The sequence below is a fragment of the Oculina patagonica genome, chromosome 5 (genome assembly GCF_052425735.1).
Source record: "Oculina patagonica isolate OP01 chromosome 5, crgOcupat, whole genome shotgun sequence".
NCBI classification, from domain to species: domain Eukaryota; kingdom Metazoa; phylum Cnidaria; class Anthozoa; order Scleractinia; family Oculinidae; genus Oculina; species Oculina patagonica.
Genome location: NC_135762.1, coordinates 16,498,624 through 16,521,434, shown reverse-complemented (window position 1 = coordinate 16,521,434; position 22,811 = coordinate 16,498,624). Strand labels below are relative to the sequence as shown.

Here is a 22,811-nt window from a genome sequence, read left to right as displayed (position 1 = left end):
GTGAAGCGACGAAAACGGGCGACGAGCGAGGATTTTTCTTCTCTCGCTCGATTCAACCAACACGACGGCTTTTTTGTTTGTTTGTTTGCTTGTTTGTCTGTTTTTACTTTTTTTAATCAAAGAAAGAAGACCTACATAGGGTCCCGGGATAGGGTACAGCCCAGCCCTTCCTAGCAAGTCATTCAAGTTTGGCGGGATTGCACCCAAGGGAATGAGCTGGTGATTGCTGATTGGCTAAATTTCTGATTGGTTCACGCGGTTTGTTTGTGTTGACCTTGACTAAGTGACCAGGCCTTCTGTTCTTGGAGGGCTCGGGCTTGCACCGTTTACTCTCTTTAGAATTTTCCTACACGAGGAATTAAGTAGAAGGGAGTCCTTCATAAGGACACCGAACAAGGTAGGAAATGGTTTCTTTTTATTCTTTTATTCTAAATGACCATCCTTAAGCTATAACGCTTTGAAGTAAGCCTAAATAAAATGGCGCCAGCTTCCATGATGTGCCGGTCACTGAAGATCACAATCGTTTCAATTATAAATGCGGAAGAATAATAACAAAACTACGATAGCGAATTTCAAGTATAGCTTTAGTTATCGGGTTGATGAGTAAACTTCGACTTGACGGTATTCTTCATAATAAACTTTACAAGCAGTTGTGGTTTGTGCTCGTTCGCCGGCACAAACGAATCGATCCGAGTCAATCAGCTCATACAATATCAGCTTACATATAGAAATCAGTGTACTTTAGTGGTAATTTTGCGAATTTCTCTGTAGCTGTAGCTGTAGCTGAATTAGGAAGGCTTACAGAACTAAATAAATTGCGTGCCATACTGCAAAGTTGTAATTGTAACTGGAGGAGGGTAACAAATTAAGAAAGGTGTTAAATCTTTTAGAATGGTCACACGTGGACAGATTCACCCTGCTGCAGGAAACATAAAATCATTTTACTCACGCAAATTAGTTTGTTAAGTTTATCTCTTGTGTTAAACGCAATTTCACACATTTTGTGTTCTTTAATTCAACTGTGCTGTGGCCTAAAATGAAATCAATACACACAGCACATTCCTCATCAATATACAACAACTTATTTATATAGAACATACAATGTAAGTTAACCTATAAAGAAATTTGAAAAACATTTTGTTTGTGCGCGCTTAATCATGACAACTTAAAATATCGATTTGAAGATAAGTAATTCTATTGCAAATAGGACAATAAAGTAAGGAATTGACCTTAGATTGTTAACATAAACAACACCTACATGTACATGTAAGTGTAGTAGTCTGTCACTGTATTGACCTGTATACCTCACACATTAGATGGTGTATATGCATAGTATTCCATGCCTTTCTTCCTTTTGAAGGAATATTAAGCTTTTGATTTTGGTGCAACCATTTAAAGTATTCTTTTTGCCGTTATGTTGATAATGATATGTATAATTATCTTTACCCACCCCCCGACACACCCCCACCCCCATATTTTTTATTATATTGTTGTGACCACTTTGAAACTAACAAACGGTTAAAATTTCATGGCAGTTTTACATTTCCCACAATAGCTGATGATGCTTCACATTTTGGTAGTACTGAATCATGAGTTTAAAATTAGCTTAATTTTGACCAAAAAAGTCAAGCAACATGTTTTAACGAGAAGGACCAAATATGCTGGCAATTTTTCTCTACCAATTCTAATCAGGGTTGAATTAAAAAACATCCATGATATCATTTTGGCCTACGCTTCATTTTTTTTAGTGATTGCGTAGGCTATACAGGGTTGGAAGTTGGCGCTCGCCCACTCGCCCAGGCGAGTGTGAAAACTGTCGGGCGAGTACAAATCACGGATCACTCGCCCGGTTTGGCGAGTACGATTTTCATATCCAGCCGAATATAGTTTTCAAAATAAGCGTCCACTGATCCATTAATTGAGGAAAGATTGCTTTTTCTGCCTCTTTTTCTGTACAATTTCGACACTTTGCTTGCAACATACAGGAGTTTGGGAAGACGTATAAATTAAAAACTGCATTTCAACTTTTGAAGTAAGCATGCTCATGGTTAAATTGTGAAGTAAAGTCTTTTTTGGCGATATTTCATTCAAGAAATAGATTGCAGGGGAGGGGGGCTAAATTTTCCTTTCTTTAATGGAGGAGACTTGGCGAGAGAAAATTGATCTGGGCGAGCGCAATTTGAAGGTCACTTGCCCAGATGGCGAGTGCTCCGAAATTTTAGTTTCCAACCCTGCTATATCGTTTAATTTCTGATTGGTTCAAACTGAGCTAAAGTTGCATTTGTTATGAATTACCCTAAGTGATTACTTTTGTTTTAGTTACTACGCTGCAAACTATAAATTTCAAAACCTAACTAATGACTGCATTTTAAAGCTGCCGTCAATCATAATGATGACGATGATCGAGGAATTGTGAAGAAGAACGAAAGAAAATGGATTGAAATATACCAATTGCAACCCATAGATAAGACCTGTTTGAACACTTTGAAAAGAACAAGCAAAAATGGCAACCTTTAATTACCGTAGTTATTCGGTTACAAGGCGCACGGTTTTATCGAGAAAAATCTGTTTTTCTGTGGGAAGTTCATGCGAAAATTGGGGTGCGTCTTATAGCCGAGTATTTTCGCCCAACAAAATCTTATGATCGCCATTTTACTGGAACTTACAGTTAAAACAAGAGAAATGAAAACACTTAATGTTGTTTATTGACTTTTACAATATTAAAGATATAAGGAACATTTAGTTTAAACGCAAAGTTTTTTATCGCGGGATATAAAACAAGTTTAAGTAACACCTGTATATGCCAGCATTTTGTCGAAATTAGACAAAGAAAACCAAGCGTGGAAAGTGGAAAATGACTTTAGAAGACAAGGAAAACACCAAAAAAGCTTGAGAATCTTTGAAAAACACTCGAAAAACAAAGTTCGTAGCGATACGAAGCATGCTTGAGGACTTGGTAACCGAGCTACAAACTCAGTGTCACTGGTAACTACACATCTGCCAGGTTACTCAGCAGCTCAGAACGATGGAAAGATGTTTTGCTCAAGTGGATGTACCTTTTTTTTTTAGCAGGAAATGTTAGCTTTTTACTTGAAGATTGTGCCAAGGAGTATGAACAACATTCAAACATTCAAATTTTGTAAGAAAAAGCTGTCCTTAAATTGATCACTACATCTTTTCAACTCTCCAACTCATGGTGCGTCTTTTAACCGAGTGTTTTTGGAGAATTTTCAGTTTGTAAACTTAGCATAACAATGTTGCCAAGTCTTATAACCAAGTGCGCCTTATAACCGAATAACTACGGTAAGCCGAATTGATGGGTTTTTGAAAGGTGCATTTAATGCAAAAGCTTTTACGAAATGCCGCTATTTTGAACACTAGTTATTGTGTATTCTCATAACAATATGTTTTATTCACTCCAGGCCCTGCATTAGGATGTTTCTGAGAGCTGGTCTTAGTGTAGCCAGAAGATTCCATGGGCAGTCCTTACTTGGTAAGCTGGTGAATTATCAATAACGAGGGGTTATATCCTAACAGGGATTTCCAATACTAATTTAAAAATTATTAAGGCTAGTGAGAATTACAATTCGCTAATCACTGGGTAAAAATTGCCTTAGAAAGAAATCATTTAAAAGTAAAAAATTCCAGGCTGAGCATTTGAAGTTGTAAATGTTGTAGAACCTGTGTAATGGGTGCCGAATGGTAAATTCGAGGCTTTGCAAGATGGCGAGAGTGATAACTTTTCTGCGAGCCCGAGACCTTTTTAGCCTTGAAAAAAGAAATCGAGACTTTGAGAAGGCATCAAAGAAAAATTCTAGACGATGAGACCCCTGAAATTTGGCTAAAATTTGACAAGACACAAATTTTTTGAAGGTCCATTCATCACTCCTTGTGTACTACAGTATTGTGCAAAAGTAATGCAAACGAAATTCGTCGAAATTCGTTTTTTGTTCTCGCGAATTTTCGTCGAAATTTCTTCGAATTATCAAGACATGTTTCGTTGCGCTCCACGCGAAAAAATCGCGAACTTCGTCGAAAATTCGAGACTGCGAAATTCGAAATAGCGAATTTTCGAGGTAGACAAACAATGACTTATCGAAATTCGAATCGCTGCATGTAGCTTTCACGACCATAGTTAATAAACTAACGCGAAGCGCGTTCCATCAAGGTCGTAACAATTTAATAAATTATTTGAGCCGTGACAAAGTAAAATATAACTAAAACATTGCTTGGGGCAAATGAAAGTTCCTAAAACTTCAAAGAACACCACTGTAGAGGCTATATTTGCAACATAAACAAGCGCGATACTAATGTTTTCAGAAGCCGACTTCGAAGAAACAAGACAGGGGTTAAACAAATAAAAGGTTTACTACTGAAAACATTTCAGCCTCTTTTGGATGTGAGAAAACTTTATTTATACCTTCACATAACTCAAACGAATTGCCTTGAGTAAGATTCTTGTTTACAGCTGTACATATTACGGTATATCAGTGAAAGCACATGGTGCGGCGACCACAAAGTTTACAGGTCGATCGTACAAGAAACTTTTCGAACATCTTACCTTGTAAAAAAGGTCCTACTTTGCACGCAAAAGTATCGAGAAAGTAAAAATTTTTTCACCGCCTCCATATCTACTCTTTCCTTCGATCTAGTGGCTCAATAAAATGGTGAAACATACGCCAGCACACGCTCGCCATGTGACTTGTCCGCCATGTTGAATGTTGACACACTTGCTTTCGGCACGTGGAAGCCTGGGTTCAAGTATCACGGATTCAATATGGCGGATGTGTTTACATGTGCGATCGAAAAGAAGAGTATAAACTTTGCCACTTAAACATAGAAAAAGAAGGAATCAAGTTTTATCTTTGAATCACAGACTAAGGTAGGGGGCTAATTGCTTGGTCGAGTTTTAAAAGGCTTTCTCCGGTAATGCTTAAAGTGAAATAAAACGATCTGTCATAAAACAATGGTCATCGTCTTTAGTTTGAATAGCAGCACCTCAAAGAGACATTCTTTATAGTCATGAAGCAGGGCAGAGCCATAGCTTTAGAAAAGGCCAATAGACATTCGAACACAGCGAAAACAGAGCTCGAAATTTCGAAGGGTGTATTTCGAACAAAGCGAATTTTCGAAGTCAATTTCGAGGCAAGCGAAATATGCTCGCGAAAATTCGCGACGTTTAAAACAATAGACGAAACGAAAAGTGCTACTTTTTCGCCGAAAATTCGCTTCGAACGAAATTTCGCAATTTTTTCGTCGAAAAGCCCCGAAAAGTTGCGAATTTCGACGAATTTCGTTTGCATTACTTTTGCACAGTACTGTACATGAGCAAAAATAGACTGAACTGCACGTAACATTCTTAAACATACTTTCAGGAACCAAGAGTGTATTAGGTAGCTATGGAAGGACAACTTGTTCACCAAGATGTTCCACATTTAAGGTAAGATTGAATTTTGTTCGCCAGTAATGTTGATTATATGTACTGAAGGTCTTAGAAATCTGTGGATAAAATGTAGGTTTTTAATAAAAAAAATTATATTAATAATCACTCGGCGACATGAACTTCAGTGGTCCAGTGTGACTGGAGAAAAAGGAGTTATTTAGTTTGAGACTAAAAGAAATGAGGGGTGTAGCTTTGGAACCTTCTTATTTTGGATTGCTTTTGATAAAGGATAGAAAGATAGCCAAGTGAAAGAAATTCATAATGATCTCAGTTTTTTTTATTTTAAACCAAATTCTCACCACTAGAGAAATAGATAATGTGTGATAAATGGGAATGAGAGTTTTGATGCTAATGACAGAACTTGATGTGTTTTTAGGATTGTCATTTCTATCCCAAGCTTCTGGCAGGAACTGTAAGATTTTGCGCCAATGAGGCAAAAGGTAATTATCACAAGAAACCCATACTGCTGAACTACAGTAGTCCGGATTTCTTTTCAAGTTACTTCTATTTTAATCAATGGTGGGCTGGTTAACCTGTAACAAGTCTGCTTGTGCAGGACTTCAGCCAATTAAAACAAGGACAATCACAAAGACAGGGGTCGGCATAATTTCCACTTGAGTGCTTTCCAAGAGTAGGGGTGGGGTGCTTAATAATTAAATTGAGGCAGGGCCTTTTAAATTACAGAAAAAATGTAGTAGAATAAGTCAATAATGTTACTTTTAATTGGCAAAATTCAGTTATAAGCAACTATAACTATATTGACTTTTTAACTACGCTGTACATCTTGTAACAAATATTTGAAATGGTGAATATAAAAATTTATAGCTTTTTGAGAAATCATTGTTTTCATGATTTACAGATAAATCAGTTCCAGAGTCAGTTACTGGTGTCCCATATGATCAGTTGACCATTGGTGTTCCAAAGGAAATTCATGAAGGCGAGAGAAGAGTTGCTCTGTCTCCCGACGCGGTCAAGCAGTTCATCAAACAAGGCTTTAAAGTTGTAGTGGAGGCAGGGGCTGGTACTGGAGCCAAGTTTCTTGATTCTGATTACATTGCCGCTGGAGCAGAGGTCAAGTCAGCCAAGGAAGCATTTAGTTCAGATATTGTTCTTAAGGTGAGAAGGTTTAGATTTGTGAAGATAATTTCCAACCAACAACCTATGATGGATTTTTTTTACCTCCAGATAAATAAAGATTTTATTTATTTATTTATTTATTTATTTATTTATTTATAATTTAATGTAATGATTGTAATCCAAAGTTTGGACACCCAATGGAAACTAAGATAAAAGGGTGTTCAGGCAAACAATCCATTTTCTATCCATTATCACACAGGTAAAGTCTATATCTTTCAGGCCAATGCATTCCAATTTGCATACCACTGGAATATTTTCTAGTTCGATCTGTACTATGAAGTGACTAGGAGTGTTTTTATTCCTTCTTGATGGGATGCTTGTCAATTGTAGCATTAATGGTAAATCTGCCTGGTACCCTTGTATATACCTTGGTGGGGAGGGCTTACAGGTGTAGGAGTAAAGTGTCCTGCTTAGGGACAGAACAAAGTGACCCTCAGGCTTTATGGGCTCAAACAACCCCAGGTGCTTTTTCCCAGGGTTGTTGCTAAGGGCCTGCTGCCAGCTAATTTCACCGGCTGAAAGAGAACTTAAATCCAGCTGAAATTTCACATGAAAACAGAGACTTGATTGTAAACTTTTAGAGCTGCCAAGCCCAGTTAATGAGCCAGCTTAGTGTTTTCTTACATGCCCAGGGGGGTACCCTGGCTTGTAAAGACGGGGATGATCGAAGGATTTTTTTGGGTTTGAATTTTTATTCTTGGATTTTTTTGGGTTGGGCAGAATTTTTTTGGGTGACTTTTTTGGGTATTAAAACGAACTTAGTGCCTTGGCATATTTATGGTATGATAAATAAAAAACACGAGTGTTCAATTTTTTATGTTTTCTTTGTGTTATATCCGTTGGGGTTTGAAAGGGATTTTGGGGGGTTATTTTTGGTCAGGGATTCTTTTGGGTTGTCGGAAGATGGGATTTTTGGGTCTTGAGTTTTGCCTCCATTCGTCTCCCCGTCATTTACAGCCGGAGTACCCCCTGGGCTTACATGTAGCCACATCCCTGTGTCCCTGCACCATAGGTCTACTGCACTTCCCACAATATCACTCAGGGCTCAGGGTTTGGATTATACATTTCCTGTTCTATGAACATGTAACACTAGATATTTTTTATACTTACAGGTACGCCCACCTCAGAAAAACCTTTCAGGTGTCCATGAAGCTGATTTTATGAAGGAAGGTGGCAAACTCATCAGTTTTCTTTACCCAGCCCAAAACAAAGACTTGTTAGATGTCTTAGCAGAAAAGAAAATAACAGCATTTGGAGTTGATTGTATTCCAAGGATAAGCCGTGCTCAATCATTTGATGCTCTGAGCTCCATGGCAAACATCGCAGGCTACAAGGCTGTTATTGAAGCGGCAAACTTGTTTGGCCGATTCTTTACTGGTCAGATCACTGCTGCAGGAAAAGTTCCTCCAGCAAAGATTCTTGTCATAGGTGAGCATGTGTATTTTGTGTATAATTTAATTGTATTTTATTATCTGGTACAATGAGATGTTGAACAATGAGTTTAAGGTGTGGAACAGGATTTCCTCACAATGTACGTGTAAATCCTCCTTGTCAATCTTTCACCTCTTCTGGGAAAATGTGAATGGTACAGTGCAGGTTCATTATAAATGGAATGAAACCCTGTTGTAACGAATTTGTGGAAAAAGAACAAAATGTTTGTTATATCAGGTTTTAGTTAACAATTTATTATTAATAATGATTGTTTGTTTTGCCTTAAAAGTAAACAATGTTTGGTTGCAATGCACAGCATGGCACTAAAGTTTCCTCTGGCAGCATACAGTGAGGTGTTGATAGAAAACTTACAGTCTCAATATTAGGATTAAAGGATTTCTAACCCTGTCAATCTATTTCACATTGAACTTTAGTCAGGACATGAGATTTGTATCAGGGTGGATTTTAAGCTTTGGCTTCTGAAGAATATCAGTTGTTATTATTCAACAGATGCGCGCGCTGCCCATATATGGTCAAAAGTAACGAATCTGTCATCCGTACATAACAGATATCCTCGATATACGTAGGTTGCGGCTCCGTCTGCGCTGCATACAGTTTTTCTTTCTGCAATGTGTTTCTGACATTTGTTGTAACAATTCCCTCATCTTCGGATTCGTCAGCCCTCGCCGCCTCCGGCTAGTTCGCGATTCCGACCGGATAATTGTTAATTATACCAGAGACTTTGTTATTATGGAGTTTGTTATATCGGGGTTCCACTGTATTGTCTTAATTTATTGGTGCTTTTTTTTAATGAAAATCAGGTGGTGGAGTTGCTGGCTTATCGGCAATTGCTACAGCTAGAAACATGGGAGCCATTGTTCGTGGCTTTGATACACGTGCAGCTGTAAAGGAACAGGTTCAATCACTTGGAGCAGAGTTTCTAGAGATCACTGGAATTGAAGAGTCTGGTGAAGGTGAGTTGTGATTCAAACAAGATGGTTGAACCTCCTGTAACCAAGTAATGTTAATAGAGCAGTTTTCAATTGAGTGTCATATACCAAAATCAAGTAATTACTCTGGCCATCACAAGAACACAGACAATCCAGTAACCAATCACTGCAATACATGTAGCTCACGAAACGCAGGAAAACGGCCCGGCACGAGGTGGTGTCTAGGCTGAGAAAGTGGCCGAGATGCCAATCACTAGCGTAGCAATGCAAAACCAAAGCAAACGCAATTAACTTCGACACTCGTAAAACCCTCTCTAGTTTTAGTGATTCCCATAGTAATGATGTTCTACAGGATTCCAAATCATTACAACACCACACCGGTTTATTTGTGTCTTTCTGAAATGGGCAAAACCGCTGGAAATTGTAGCCTGAAGGCTCCATTTTTTTCCTTTGGGTATAAGTTTCCAGGGTAGCCACCAAAAACATGTTGTTTCTAAAAAGGTGAGATTTTTTGGAAGAAGACACCGAAGTGACTTCAAAAGAACAGAATAATAGTGCAATAAAGCTACCTTGAATGGAGTTGTGAACATCCGGTAACCACTACAGATATTTTGCAGGTTTAAGTCTTTCGCAATGTATTTGTCACTTTTATATTTATAAATAAATAAAGAGCATGTTGAAAGCTTTAAAAAGAGATCGAATCAATTGAACGAGTTATTTTGATCGTTGTAGGCGAATTAAATTTTGTTTTCTCTGTGCGCAGAGCGACAAGCTCGATTTACAGAGTTAATTATGCGTAGCCATATTCCCAAGCATGTTATTACAGTCAAATACACAGTACCTGCCGCCTAATATTTCTGAATAGTTTTGATTAACGGCAAACTGATTGCATTATTCGTTTCAGACATTCAAATTCAATTTGAATATTGTAAATCATCCAACCGTAAACATGTGAATTCGTGAACCTGTCAAAAATTAACCAATCAAATTGGTTTATTTTGGACAGGTTCACGTGTTTACGGTTGGATGATTTACAATATTCAAATTGAATTTGAATATTTGAAATGAATAAATGCAATCCGTTCGTCGTTAATCAAAACTATTCCGGAATATTAGGCGGAACGTGCTGAGTATTTTGACTGTAGTTACAGTTTATGCAAGAGTATATTGGTTGTCGTAAAGTGTCTTGCCCAAAAACATGGTGCATTTATGACCCCCACCAGGGCTTAAACGCAGACAGCTTGAACCTGAGTCCAGCAGACAGGAAACTAACCATTAGGCCGCCACATACACTTCCCACATAAACAGTGATGGCATTTCTATTTTATTCAATGTAAGGTGGTGGCGGTTATGCAAAGGAGATGTCTCCAGAGTTCATAAAAGCTGAAATGGCTTTATTTGCCAAACAGTGCAAGGAAGTAGACATTGTTATAACAACAGCACTGATCCCTGGAAAGCCTGCTCCAAAACTGATTCTAAAGGAGATGGTAGAGTCAATGAAGCCAGGTTCAGTCATTGTGGACTTGGCTGCCGAGGCTGGTGGAAATTGTGAACTAACCAAGCCTGGGGAACTGTACAATCACAATGGTGTCAACGTAAGTGGACATGCATGAAACACAGTTTTGGACTCTTTTTGTAAATTACTGTTTTACAACCTGTAGCATTTCGGGTTAAAAAAAAATCAAAGTACAGTAAAAGCTCTAATACGCCCACCTCCCCTTATCTATTAACCCCTCCTTTGATGGTAGATGGCTTTTATTTCAACAAGAAAACAAGGTAATTTTAGGCTTTCATACTTATGGGTATTCATCTTTAACATTTAATTTTTATTGTTACTTTGTGTGAGAATCAGGTGAACACTTAAAGTATCACTAAAGCAATAAAAATCTACTTTTATATAAATTATTTTTTTTTATATAAATATGTCCCCTATAAACTGATTTTGATTTTGGTTTGAAATTCACCCTGTGCCCTCCTCTCTCTCACTAAATGTAAGTCCTGTGTCCCCTTCTCTATGCCCTCCTTCAAAGGTCTCAAATACAGTGTAAGCCTTCCCACCCCCCCCCCCCCTCCCCCTCAAGGGGCTTTAAAAAACTTCTATGGTACTTTGGTTAGTAGCAGCCCAGACAGGTATACTTGGTCTGAGTAAGCAACTGATTGTCTCTGTTTAATTTACACTTTGATACCAACCTGACTTTTTTCTATTCAAAAGATTGTTGGATATACTGATCTTCCAAGTCGTCTACCCACTCAGTCAAGTACTCTGTACGCCAACAACCTCAAAAACTATCTCTTCTCCATGGGGGAGAAAGGCAAAGGAGAGTTTGTCATAGATCTCAAGGATGAAGTGGTCCGTGGCTCTATTGTGCTTCAAGATGGAAAGATGATGTGGCCACCTCCTCCATCAGAAGTACCCCCACCCTCCCCACCCAAGCCAAAAGCACTTGTCAAACCACCAGAGCAAACGCCACTGAATGCTGCAGCATGGGAGACTGGTCTTACAACAAGTATGAAGCAATATTATATTGCAACGACTCCATTTAATAAAGTGCTGTTTTACTTGTTTTGTTATCTTTTTAACGCATATTTATAATTATTAAGTACAAGTACATATAAGAAGTTTTTAATCAAACAAAAGGTAGTGGTTGAGCAGAACTAATCTTACTTGTCATTTTGCTGGACATTAGTAGAATCGTAGCATTGAGATAATCAGTATGGTATTTCTAAGAAAGCAAAGTTTTTAAGTGTTGAAGGTTAGATTCTTAAATTTTCAGTTGGCTAGGAAATTGCCGTGTTGTCTAGAACATTTTCTACTTGTATTTAGCAATTAGCATCTAGAAAATAAAGAGAATAATAATAATAAAAAATGCTTCTCTTATGTAATTTGCCAATAATCATTAAGCAATTCTTTGATGTGTTTTGTTTACAGCTGGCTTAGGTTCTCTCCTGGCGCTTGGAATCGTTTCACCAAACCCTGCCTTTGCAACCATGGTAACCACCTTTTCTCTAGCTGGCGTGATTGGATACAAAGTTGTTTGGGGTGTGACCCCTGCCCTTCACTCTCCCCTCATGTCTGTCACTAATGCCATATCAGGCATCACGGCAGCAGGAGGGTTGGTTTTAATGGGGGGAGGGGTACTTCCCAACAACACTGCCACCTCATTGGCTGCGGTAGCAACACTGGTGTCCAGTATCAACATTACTGGTGGATTCATTATCACTAAGCGCATGTTGGATATGTTCAGGAGACCAGGTAATGCCCAGTGCCAATATTCGGTCTATTACCAGGTAGCAGAGCCCTGCAAATAATTTTTTCACTTGAAAGGACATACGTCCTACTAAGACACCATCTTGGTCGGACAAAACAAAATTTTGGTCGGAGAGATTTTCATTTACAGTTGCCGTAAAATGATTTACGATCAAAAAATTGTCTGACATCATGTCCGACCACACTTAGGATATGGTCGGACAAGAGCAAATTTTGGTCGGCCAATTTCCGATGACTGACTGTTATTTGCAGCCATGTATTACTGTTTCCTAAGCTAGTAAGTGACAGATAATTGGCAAGGTTAAAAAACTGCTTCAGATTTGCAGGGTTGCCATTATTAGGCCAGGAAATGGTCAGGGCATAATAAAATTCTTTGTGAAGTTCAGGAAAAAAATCAGTGGATATTATTTTTGAGTCAGAGAAAATTGACATTATAATTTTGGGAAAAGGAGTCAGAAAAAATTGAGATACCTGAAACACCTGACTTAATACTACTAAAGGCTGGAAGAAACATTTCAGGTCAGTGTGATCACAGCGCTGTCTTTTGTGGAAGTGGAGGTTGCTGTTACTGTATCTGACATTTTGTATTTATTTAGTCAGAGAAATTTTATTTTTATCAGGGAAAAGTCAGTGAATTTTGAACACTAAAGCCCGGGCCATTAACGAGGATGAGAGTTGATGAGAATTTAAAACTCGCTCTCGTTTGGCATGGAACTCCGAAGTCTAGTGCACTCTCATCGACTCTCTCAGGGCTGTCACTAGGGCCGGAGGCCGGGGTTCCCCCCGGTGGCCCCGCTCTCCCGCGTCTGTGCGCGTTGGGTCATCCCGCGCGCGCGGGCCCCCCCCTTCCCCCCTTTCCGGCCCCGCCCTCCCTCTCCGGTCGCCCTCCTCTCCGCCTGGGCCCCCCCCCCCCTCCCTCGGGGCCGGGCCCCGGCGTCGGTCCTTCCTTCCGTCCGTCCCATCGCTGTTTTTCGTCTCTCGGCTCTGCTGTCTGTCCTTCGGTGTGTGTTCTCCATGTGGTCGTCCCACTTCCTTCTCCTCCCTCTTCTCCTCTCTTCCCTCGTCTCCCTCTCTCTCTCTGGTGTCGGGGGGCGTTCGCAACGTTGGACAATTTTTGTTGTCCCTCCCGTCTTCTCATTTTTCCCCACCTCTTTGTCACCTCTCTTTTTCTTTCATCAACTTTGAACATGCTCGAATTTTCTATGAGAGTCGAGATTTCTATGAGTGTTTTCTCTAGTTTGGACCAAGTTGATGATAGTTGACGAGAGTTAGCAAAAACTCACAACTCTCATCAACTGTCATCCTTGTTTGGCCCAGACTTAATGTCTGTGGCAACCATGTTTTAAAATGAGGTCAATGTGGTAACTCTGGTTACAGTAGTTTTGTGATTGTGAATCTACAGTGATTTGTTAATTGTTTTCCCATGTTTGATGAAATAATCATTATGAATTTTCTTTCCCAAAGGGGACCCTCCTGAGTATACATACCTGTATGCTGTTCCTGGGGCAGCTGTCCTAGGTGGGTATGCTGCAGGTAAAATGGCTGGGTATCCTGATATTGATCAGATGGCATACCTGGTGTCATCACTGTGCTGTGTCGGTGCACTGGCTGGCCTCTCAACTCAGACATCATCAAGACAAGGAAATGCTCTTGGTAAGTTAATTAAATGAATAAAGCATCTTTATTTTGGTCCTTAAGGAAGTGTTTGCTGTTGTTGAGTACATTTGCAATTAATGGCAGATCCGCACATACACAAGTTTACATGAATGGAGGGTTGGAGGGAGAGTCTGGCCTTCTTGTTTCTTTTTTGACCAAAATATTGTTGTAAGATTTTGTTGAGCCAATTTGACCAAAATTAACTTGCTCATACCCCAGTGTTGAGCTTGAAATAACTTTCAAGTAAGATTTTCTGCAACGCTTTACATAAGAGATGATAAGTACAGTAACGCTGTTGAACCTCTCTAATACGGACACTGAAGGGACAGAGCAGTCTCTGTATTAGAGAGGTGTTCGTGTTATAGAGGTCGCCACTATATATATGACGTCACTTTTGACTCCATTGACAGCTTAAAGTGTTTAGTAACTCGAAATGTTCTGCAACACAATGCTGCTGGTAAAACAATTACACTAAGCATAAATCTGAAAATGTCCGTCTAAGATGAATAAAGCGTTACGTTGATGTTTTTGTAACCACAAGTAGGAAATTGCATTACGAACACAAAATATCATCGCTTGATCACCGGAGTGTCTGTAATAAAGAGGTTAAGTTTATGTGAATTTGTTCCCTGAAGCCGAGATTTAGTGTCCGTTGTCCGTAATAGAGAGGGTCCATATTATAGAGGGTTTTTCTAAAGAAAAGTATGATAATTTTGTTGGGACATCGGGGATTGTCTGTAATAGAGAGGTGGCCATATTAGAGAGGTGTCTGTACAGAGAGTTTCAACTGTAATAATAAATTACTGGTATAATTAATGTATTTGGTTTTCATCTGCAAGGATATTTCCAAAACCGCACCTGTATATTTGGTTAATTATGAGTAGAATGTTGTAAAAAATAATTAAAAGATACAAAAAAATCCCTGTATATTCATCCACTGTGGACATTCATCCAAATTTTGTGTATCTGGGGAAGACCTCATCTACATGTATGAGATACAAAAGAGCAGTTGTCTCACGTAAACAATGTCTCAAATTAACGTGTCTGTTAATTAAAAAAAATTGTCCTGTCCAGCATCTCAAGAAAACATTTGAGAAAATGTAATAATGTAAGCCTGAGTACTCAGCAGGCAGCTTTTTCCTTCAACCCAAGTGTGGACAGGCTAGCTTTGATACTGTCAGTGCCTACTCTAACTCAGTTCTCATTTGTATTGTGTTTAGGAATTATCGGCATAGGTACGGGTATGACTGCCACTATTGGCGCCCTGGCACCTTCCACTGACGTGTTGACACAGATGGGTGCTATGATGGGTGTGGGTGGCACCATTGGAGCCATCATTTCCAGCCGCATTGCAGTCAGTGATCTTCCACAGCTTGTTGCAGCATTTCACAGCTTTGTTGGCTTAGCCGCTGTCCTTACAGCCATTGCCAAGTACCTGGCTGATGTGGATCTCTTTGCTGATGACCCCGCAGGGAATGTCCATAAAGCAGCTATCTTTCTGGGCACCTATATTGGTGGAGTGACCTTTACAGGCTCCCTGGTGGCCTTTGGAAAACTTCACGGCCTGCTTGATTCCAAAGCGCTCAATCTACCACTCAAGAACCAACTAAACATCGCTATGGCACTGGCTAATGTTGGAGCCATGGGTTGGTATATGGCTACTGATAGTGCTGCAGTTGGGATACCTATGCTTGGTAAGGCCCTCTAATAATGATAATAAAGAGAAAATTTGTGGAATGTGTTTTCAAAGTAATAGACAGCAAAACAGTCTTTTCTCTGTCGTGGCGCTTCTCTCCGTCCCTCTCAGTGCGGCTCCGCCTCTTCTCCGTTCGCCGAGGTCGCGGCCGTGCGTCTCTCCCCGTCTCACCCATTTTGACATTGCTCCCCTCTCGCTCTCGTTCGGACCGAGGTCAGGGCGTTCCGATCGTCTGTTGCAGTCATCCAACTAATGATTTGTTTCTTTTTATTATTGCTCTATTTAGTGCTTTCAATAAGGACCGACAGCCGACAAATAGCGTCGGCTTCGTCGCTGTTCTTTGCTTGGAGAAGTCAGCTATGTTTTAAACGAAATTGAAGTAATTAAAGAAGGATTCTTTCAAACAGTCAGTTACTCTACTCAAACCATCTGCGTACTATAAAATAATTTTAATGAAACTGCTCTGTTGGTCCATCACTCTTTTGTGCAACATCATTTGACCAATCAGAATAGTTTTTGTCAGCCACTCGGTACGTTTTGTTTACTTTGTTTAATCACGGTTGTAGAAACAAACTACGCAAGTAAGGCCAGTCATAAAAAAATAATGAATGCTTAAAAATAAGTGCATAAAAAAGACATGCACACACATCACACAGTAAACGCGCAGAGATCGAGTGCGGAAATCTTGCTGGTACTGAACGTACTTGACATGTTCATAATAATTTTGTCTCCAAGCTGCAGTAGAAGACATGTTTGTTTGGACAGACCTGGCGGTCCGTGCTCCTCTTGATATTTGAGATTTGATATCAAAATTGCAATAAACATCATTGGGAAGGGGAAAACAACAACGGTACTTAAAGAGAATATGAGTTTGTAGTGTCATGTGGTACAACTAATGATTTAACTTCCTTTATGATGTTGTGGATTGCAGGTACCGCTGCCACCCTGTCTTCCATCATGGGTGTTCACATGACAGCATCAATCGGTGGAGCTGACATGCCTGTGGTCATCACTGTTCTCAACAGCTACAGTGGCTGGGCTCTCTGTGCAGAGGGGTTCATGTTGAACAACGATTTGCTCACCATCGTGGGAGCTCTTGTTGGCTTCTCTGGAGGTATCCTGTCCTATATCATGTGCAAGGCTATGAATCGGTCTTTGGCTAATGTACTGTTCGGTGGATATGGTACATTATCTACTGGTAAGTCAATAATTAATGTAGTGCTAGGAAACTGAATAGGTATCATGGCTACCGAGTGGTTGTAGTCAAGAGCTCCCGGGTTCAAACCCTCTTCCCTGCCCTGACTAGCTGGATTTGTACTTGGTAGTCCCGAGTTCAACTCCTCGGATTTAATAACTTCCCGTCAGTATTCCTAGCCACTTTTTGTGTTAGTTTGTTTTATATAAACGGTTCACAAACAGCAAGCTTTAAAGGTAAACCGTCATCTAAAATAAAGCTACTTGACTTTTGTGTCGCGAGAGAGAACAAAATTGGTGCGAGAAGGAAAACGCGAAAGCTTAACGGTCAATATCCCTGTGGTTTAATCTACCACCTAATTTGGAAACGGCACGAATGACATGTCAAAGTCAAATGAAAGTGTTCGTGCTTTTCAGATTCGCACAGTTATTAATTGTATTATTCTTATTAACTCACGACTTGGAGACGTCGAGGATTTAGTTTTGATTTTATTTTAAAAAAAAGCATGTACATTAGTGTGGCGAGTAAAAGAAGAGCCCACGAGATCAAATGGGCGACGTAAAGCTTGAGAGCCACTACGAAAAAGGCCTGCAAATATATTACAGCATCAGTTATGGATTCTATACTATACCAGATTGCACTGTAACACGTCCAATAATATCGACCTACTTTGTATTACAGTATTTTCTCAGCAGTTTCTTCGGCCGCCCTTTCCGCTGAATTTGTCAGCAGTCCGCTTCCTTCTTCTTCCATGGTTGTTGTCACTCTGTGTGCACGCCACACTGTTTGCTCTTCTTGTTCGCCTTCTCGTCTCCTCTCCCCTCCCCACCCCTGATGTTCCCTCAGGACCCGGTTGTTTGGATCTCTTCTGAAGCACAACATGACCAACCAAAGCAGTCGCCGAATCGCCTGAACGCTTGTGAATTCTGGACACGTGTCGCCGCCTTAACACTGTCGGCTCGATTGCCATTTCCGGATCTCCTCGGTAGAAGTCGGCGCTGTACGATCTGTTGTAGAAGTGACGTGATTGGCCACCGTTTGGCGCCAAAACAACCGGTGGATCAGGTTTGAGTGGTTTAAGAGTGAATTGCGATGTGGAGTTATTTCCCGTACTTTGGTTGTGTAGAGACTCGTCAAATAGAAACTGCAGTGAAGTTTTCTCGCCAAAATCAGTTTCGTCCGTTTTCATGGAGATATCTGAGTTGTCTTGGGTTTCGCCTTCACTCGGCTGAGCATCGGCAAATAGAATTTCTAGGGATGACTTATCGCTGGCATCTGATTGTTTATCCACGAACAAAATCCCGAGCGAGGACTTGTCACTCAAATCCGTATTGTCATTCTCCGACGAACATTCAGGCTCGGAAACTTTTTCCTTTGCAGACTCGGTGAATTGCGGTTCGTTTTCCTCAAACAATGTTTGTAGCGAAGTAGCTCGTCCGTCTTCTTGTGAGCCGCTGTTGTTTTTTACTTCTTCCACCAGCACCCAATCGTCCTCTGTAACTTTGGAGTCGTCGAACAACACTTCTTCGTTGTTAGGCCCTTGAACTCCTTCGGGCGAACCCCACACATAGCTGGAAAACGAAGAAAACATTCTCTGAAGTCAGTTCATTTGATATTACACTCGGGAGCGTGTCATGCTTTTGAGCAATGACATCAATTGGCTTTTATGACGCAACGCTTCTAACGAGGACTAATTAAAAATAATTTGTTATCATATCGCGTGATCGGAGTCAGAAAATATCCGGATTCGACTCGGTGTAGTGTCATTTACTTGTGTGAATCCTCTAGGTGGGGCGTTCCGTTAAACAAAAATTATGCCTTGGAAGAACGTTTCATAGCGTGAAACGGATGGCACAATTGCCGTGAACTCGCCCCATTTTTTTAAAGTTTTCTAAGGTATATGTTTCTCCGGTCTTCTGAACCAGTCAGAAAGGCAATGAACAAATGTACAATTTATTAACATGCCTTTCCTACAGACACCTACCAACTATGCTCAAACTAAGCTTTTAATTGACCAAGCATTTAAAACCTCAACACAAAGATTCGTTAGCGACCTTCACACGACAAACTATTGACCCTCGTGGGCCCGGGGGGCGCGCCGGCCGTGCCCTGTGTCGCCTTGTCTCTTTCTCCCCCGTTCCCTTGTTGCCTGTGTGTGTCGTTCCCCCCCTGTCCCTGTTGTCGGTGGGCGCTTTATAGGTCAAATTTGACGCGCGATTATCGGCCAATTAGAATCTGCAATCAATGACAGAAAAGGCAGGAAAAACTTGCTCGCGCGCACCACCATTTTAGTTTATTATCGATGCGCATTTTGTGCAATTATTTCCTACTTATACAATGTTGCGACTTAATTCGTTATTAAAAAGAGGATAGACGCAACACAAGCTGAATTTTGAACAGCGTGCTTAGTACAGTAAGTAATTAAATGAATACTAATTATTACAGTTCGTTGCCTTAATTTGCTACCAGATGGTTCAGAATAAGTAAAGAAGCAAACCCTCTTCTCAGTTTCTCACCTGCATTTAGTGGATGATCCGCTGCATTGCCGACATTTTAAACTGTTTTTAAACCAGTGTTGGAGTCTGAGCAAGATTTTAAAACAAACAAACAAACAAGTCTGGGGACCAAGTGCGGCGGTTGTTGGCAAACCTTTGTAAAAACACTCGAAAAGTTTCGAATATTTTTATTGACCCTTGAAGGCCCAATTGTACGTATCTGTACGATTTTGAAAAACCCACAGATAATACCACCAGCGGTCTCGTTATTTGTGGTAACCAGCCTACCACGGTCACATTAGGAAAAATTGTCGCGTGCCAGTTCCAGCATGGCAAAATAAGAATACGTCATGTTGCCCAGCAACGTTGGTTACCAAAATCGCGGGCTCAGTTACTTGAATTCTCTGTTCTAACAGGCACGGGAACTAAGGAGAAGATAGAAGGAACTCACACGGAGATCAATGCAGACGGTGCTGTGGAACTGATGACAGGTTGCAAGGATGTGATCATCACACCGGGTTATGGACTGGCTGTAGCCAAGGCGCAGTACGCTATTGCTGACATGGTCAAGGAACTCACTGACAGGGGACTCAACGTACGCTTCGGGATCCATCCCGTAGCGGGACGTATGCCGGGACAACTCAACGTCTTGCTCGGTAAGTATGGACATTTGTTCGTAATGAAGTAAATGTATGAAATTTAGTTCAAGTTGTAAAAAGTTCATATCTGGGTTAGGTGGCCATATTAGAAGGAAAAACGTTTCGGGTAAACGTTGAATTTTTTATACAAATATATGTACGAACCATACTACTGACGCCTTCTTAAATACTGAGTTCAGTGTTTTTGTTCATTCAGCCGAGGCCGGAGTACCTTATGACATCGTATATGAAATGGATGAAATCAATGAAGATTTCCCTGAAACTGACCTCGCTCTTGTGATTGGCGCTAACGACACAGTCAACTCCGCTGCCCAAGACGATCCAAATTCTGTGATCGCGGGCATGCCCGTTTTGGAAGTTTGGAAAGCAAAACAGGCAAGTTCCTTACGTTGTGCTAGATGCATTCTTAACTGACTGATTGTTTTTCTCCTCTCTGTTTTTGAAAGGGAGGGAGGGGGTGGGGGGAGGTGATGGGGATGGGTTGCAAAGCGTGCTGCGAAATATAGTGTGTGTATGAGAATTTGATCTTGAGACAATCATGGTCGAAAATAATGAGATTCGAAAAAGGCAAACTGAGAATGCGAGTGTACGATTCTCAAGAAGGATTCCGAATGCAAACGCTGTTTTTCCTGCTATTCTTTAGAAAATGCCGAGTAAAACAAAAGGCTCTTGGTGTGGTGGTACTATCTACGAAATCGATTATTTCCTTTCTTCTTTTCAGTATTCCTACTTGATTTTCTCCTTTCATTTGAGTTTTTAGTCAGTGAAAACTTAACATTGCTGATTGTGTTTCCTGTCTGCTTTGCCTCGTTTTTTCTGTCCTCTAAACTGTTGGGTGAAGGTAGTCCCACATTTCATGTTTCTCAATCGACTTTTGGTTAATTGAATGCGTATTTGATTGACAGGTGATTGTGATGAAGCGTACGCTGGGCACTGGTTACGCGGACGTGGATAACCCAGTATTCTACAAACCCAACACTAGTATGCTTCTGGGCGACGCTAAAACCATGTGCGATGCTCTACTTCACAAAGTCAAGGACCACTATGGCAGTTAACAAATGTTCAAACCCTCTAAATCAATTAGCTTTAATTGTATCAGAACAATTTTGTATCTGGAAGCAAATTTAGCTGCTATTTTCATACAGTCATCACTGTCTGTTCTGTAATTCTGTTATACTGCGATATACAGACTGAAAGGAAGGAATGTCATGTAATTTTGGTTAGGTAGAAATGTTAAAAATGCGTCCTTTGGCCATAATCGCTAGCTAGCAAATCGCTCAGTATTTATTGGGTGGTCTTAGGTTTTCTTTCATTGTTATTCACTTTTTTTCTTCCAAATAGTTTTCGAATTTGCCAACGAGAAAAGAGAACTCTAAAAAGCCGGCAAACTTCTAACTTGACGGTAGAATGAAATATACGGTTATGATCAAGGAGGCGGATAGCACTATTGTGCCAATCATAGCAGACCAGAGTTTGTTTCGTTTACGAAGTTGCAACATTTTTCAATCAGTGGGACATCTAACAAAGTCGTCATAGCAACAGGGGCCACCGCTGATCTTTTCCGTAGCCATCAAGCGGTCAAGAAACGAGAACCCTTTCACGACCAGGAACCCATTTGTGAGAATTAATTGAGCCCGCAGTTTACGTCAGAGGTGTTGCTTAGCAACGTCAGTGACGTACACTTATGGCGTCACGTCGTGGGTGCGTGCGCTCACTGGGCAAAAACTGGTAACTTGTCGAGTTCTAAACTGTCTAGGGTATTTGTTCCTCTGGGGTTCTGAGTTACTCGTTTCCAACTGAATCGTCTTTGTAAACTCTTCATTTCACGCAAGTTATAATTGTTTAAACAACACTAGACAAGTTAGCGTTTTGCTGGTTTTCTGAGTGGCTCGTAAAAAACGACGATTACTTAATGTGTAGTGAAGCAGCTTTACGTGGAATCTGTTTTATTCCTGAAACCACTCACAGTGTGATGAAATTCTCTTGGTACAAGTTGTTTTAGGAACGGGTTTTCAAAGCAATTGTACAGGTATTTTTCAAGTGACTTCCTCCAAGAGTGCTAACGTAATAATTGTGCGAAATAAAGAGTGCCTTTTGAAGGATACTTTACACAGTTGTTTTCATCACGTACTTTACCTCTTTAATTACGACCTTAAGTTTACCAATAACAAACAAATTAAAGTTAAGCTTAGTCTTGCCCAAAGTAAACAAGGTTAGCTAGACTTTCTAAGAGCAGTCATTGGTTAATTATTTGTCAAATCAACACCATGAGTCCACAGAACAAGGTAATAAAGAAAAATAATCTTTATTGAGTTACACCCCAGGAACAAAGGACGTCACAGCCCTCAAATGTAAAATATCAACTGGTACACACAAGTACCAAAGTATACAATCAATATATCATTACACTTTTAACACCCTTTTTACTATTTGTAGGAAGATTTAACGCTCGAAGATGCCTGAAGATGTCCTTGTATACAAGAAATTGATGCACTAACAACCTCGATAAACAGAACACCGTTGTAATTATTGCGATTGTAATGCATCGGTTATGACAAATTGCTACAGCTAAGGGTAATACTCAAGGGGCAGAAAAAAGGAAAGTTGAAGTCATTTGTAATCTAACAGTGTATCGATGGCAATATGAACTGAGTAGTGAGCAACAGCATACAGCCATCAACCTACAAAGATAAAACAACAAACAAACGTTAGCGTGGTTTATCAAGAGGCTTTTTCGAAAGCATATTATTTTGCGTTTCTATTCTTAAACTTCGTGGAACCCGTTTTGACCAATCAGAACGGGGAGATGTCTTTTAAGACAGCCAATCAGATGCGAAACTAAGAAACAGGCGTCAGGTCACGTGCTTGCACAAACCTCTAC

General features: G+C 40.3%; 2 protein-coding genes across 2 annotated transcripts in view; one reads left to right on the top strand and one right to left on the bottom strand.

Annotated features, from left to right (window-relative positions):
- Positions 1–299: 299 nt before the first annotated feature.
- Positions 300–22,039, top strand: LOC144653008 (NAD(P) transhydrogenase, mitochondrial-like). Its single transcript, XM_078512903.1, has 16 exons — positions 300–397; positions 3,423–3,493; positions 5,376–5,440; positions 5,820–5,883; positions 6,303–6,559; positions 7,693–8,008; positions 8,833–8,985; positions 10,300–10,556; positions 11,174–11,468; positions 11,891–12,214; positions 13,694–13,882; positions 15,106–15,579; positions 16,513–16,779; positions 19,688–19,927; positions 20,127–20,305; positions 20,836–22,039. The coding sequence occupies exons 2-16, from the start codon at positions 3,436–3,438 to the stop codon at positions 20,983–20,985; spliced, it is 3,288 nt and encodes a 1,095-aa protein (XP_078369029.1). The 5' UTR covers positions 300–397; positions 3,423–3,435; the 3' UTR covers positions 20,986–22,039.
- A 172-nt stretch (positions 22,040–22,211) lies between these two features.
- The window catches only part of LOC144653009 (blastula protease 10-like), an 8,861-nt gene continuing 8,261 nt past the window's right edge, over positions 22,212–22,811 (bottom strand). The window contains exon 9 of the mRNA XM_078512904.1: positions 22,212–22,611. Within this exon, the coding sequence (XP_078369030.1) occupies positions 22,607–22,611 (5 nt within the window). The 3' untranslated portion in view covers positions 22,212–22,606. The remainder of the gene's footprint in view (positions 22,612–22,811) is intronic.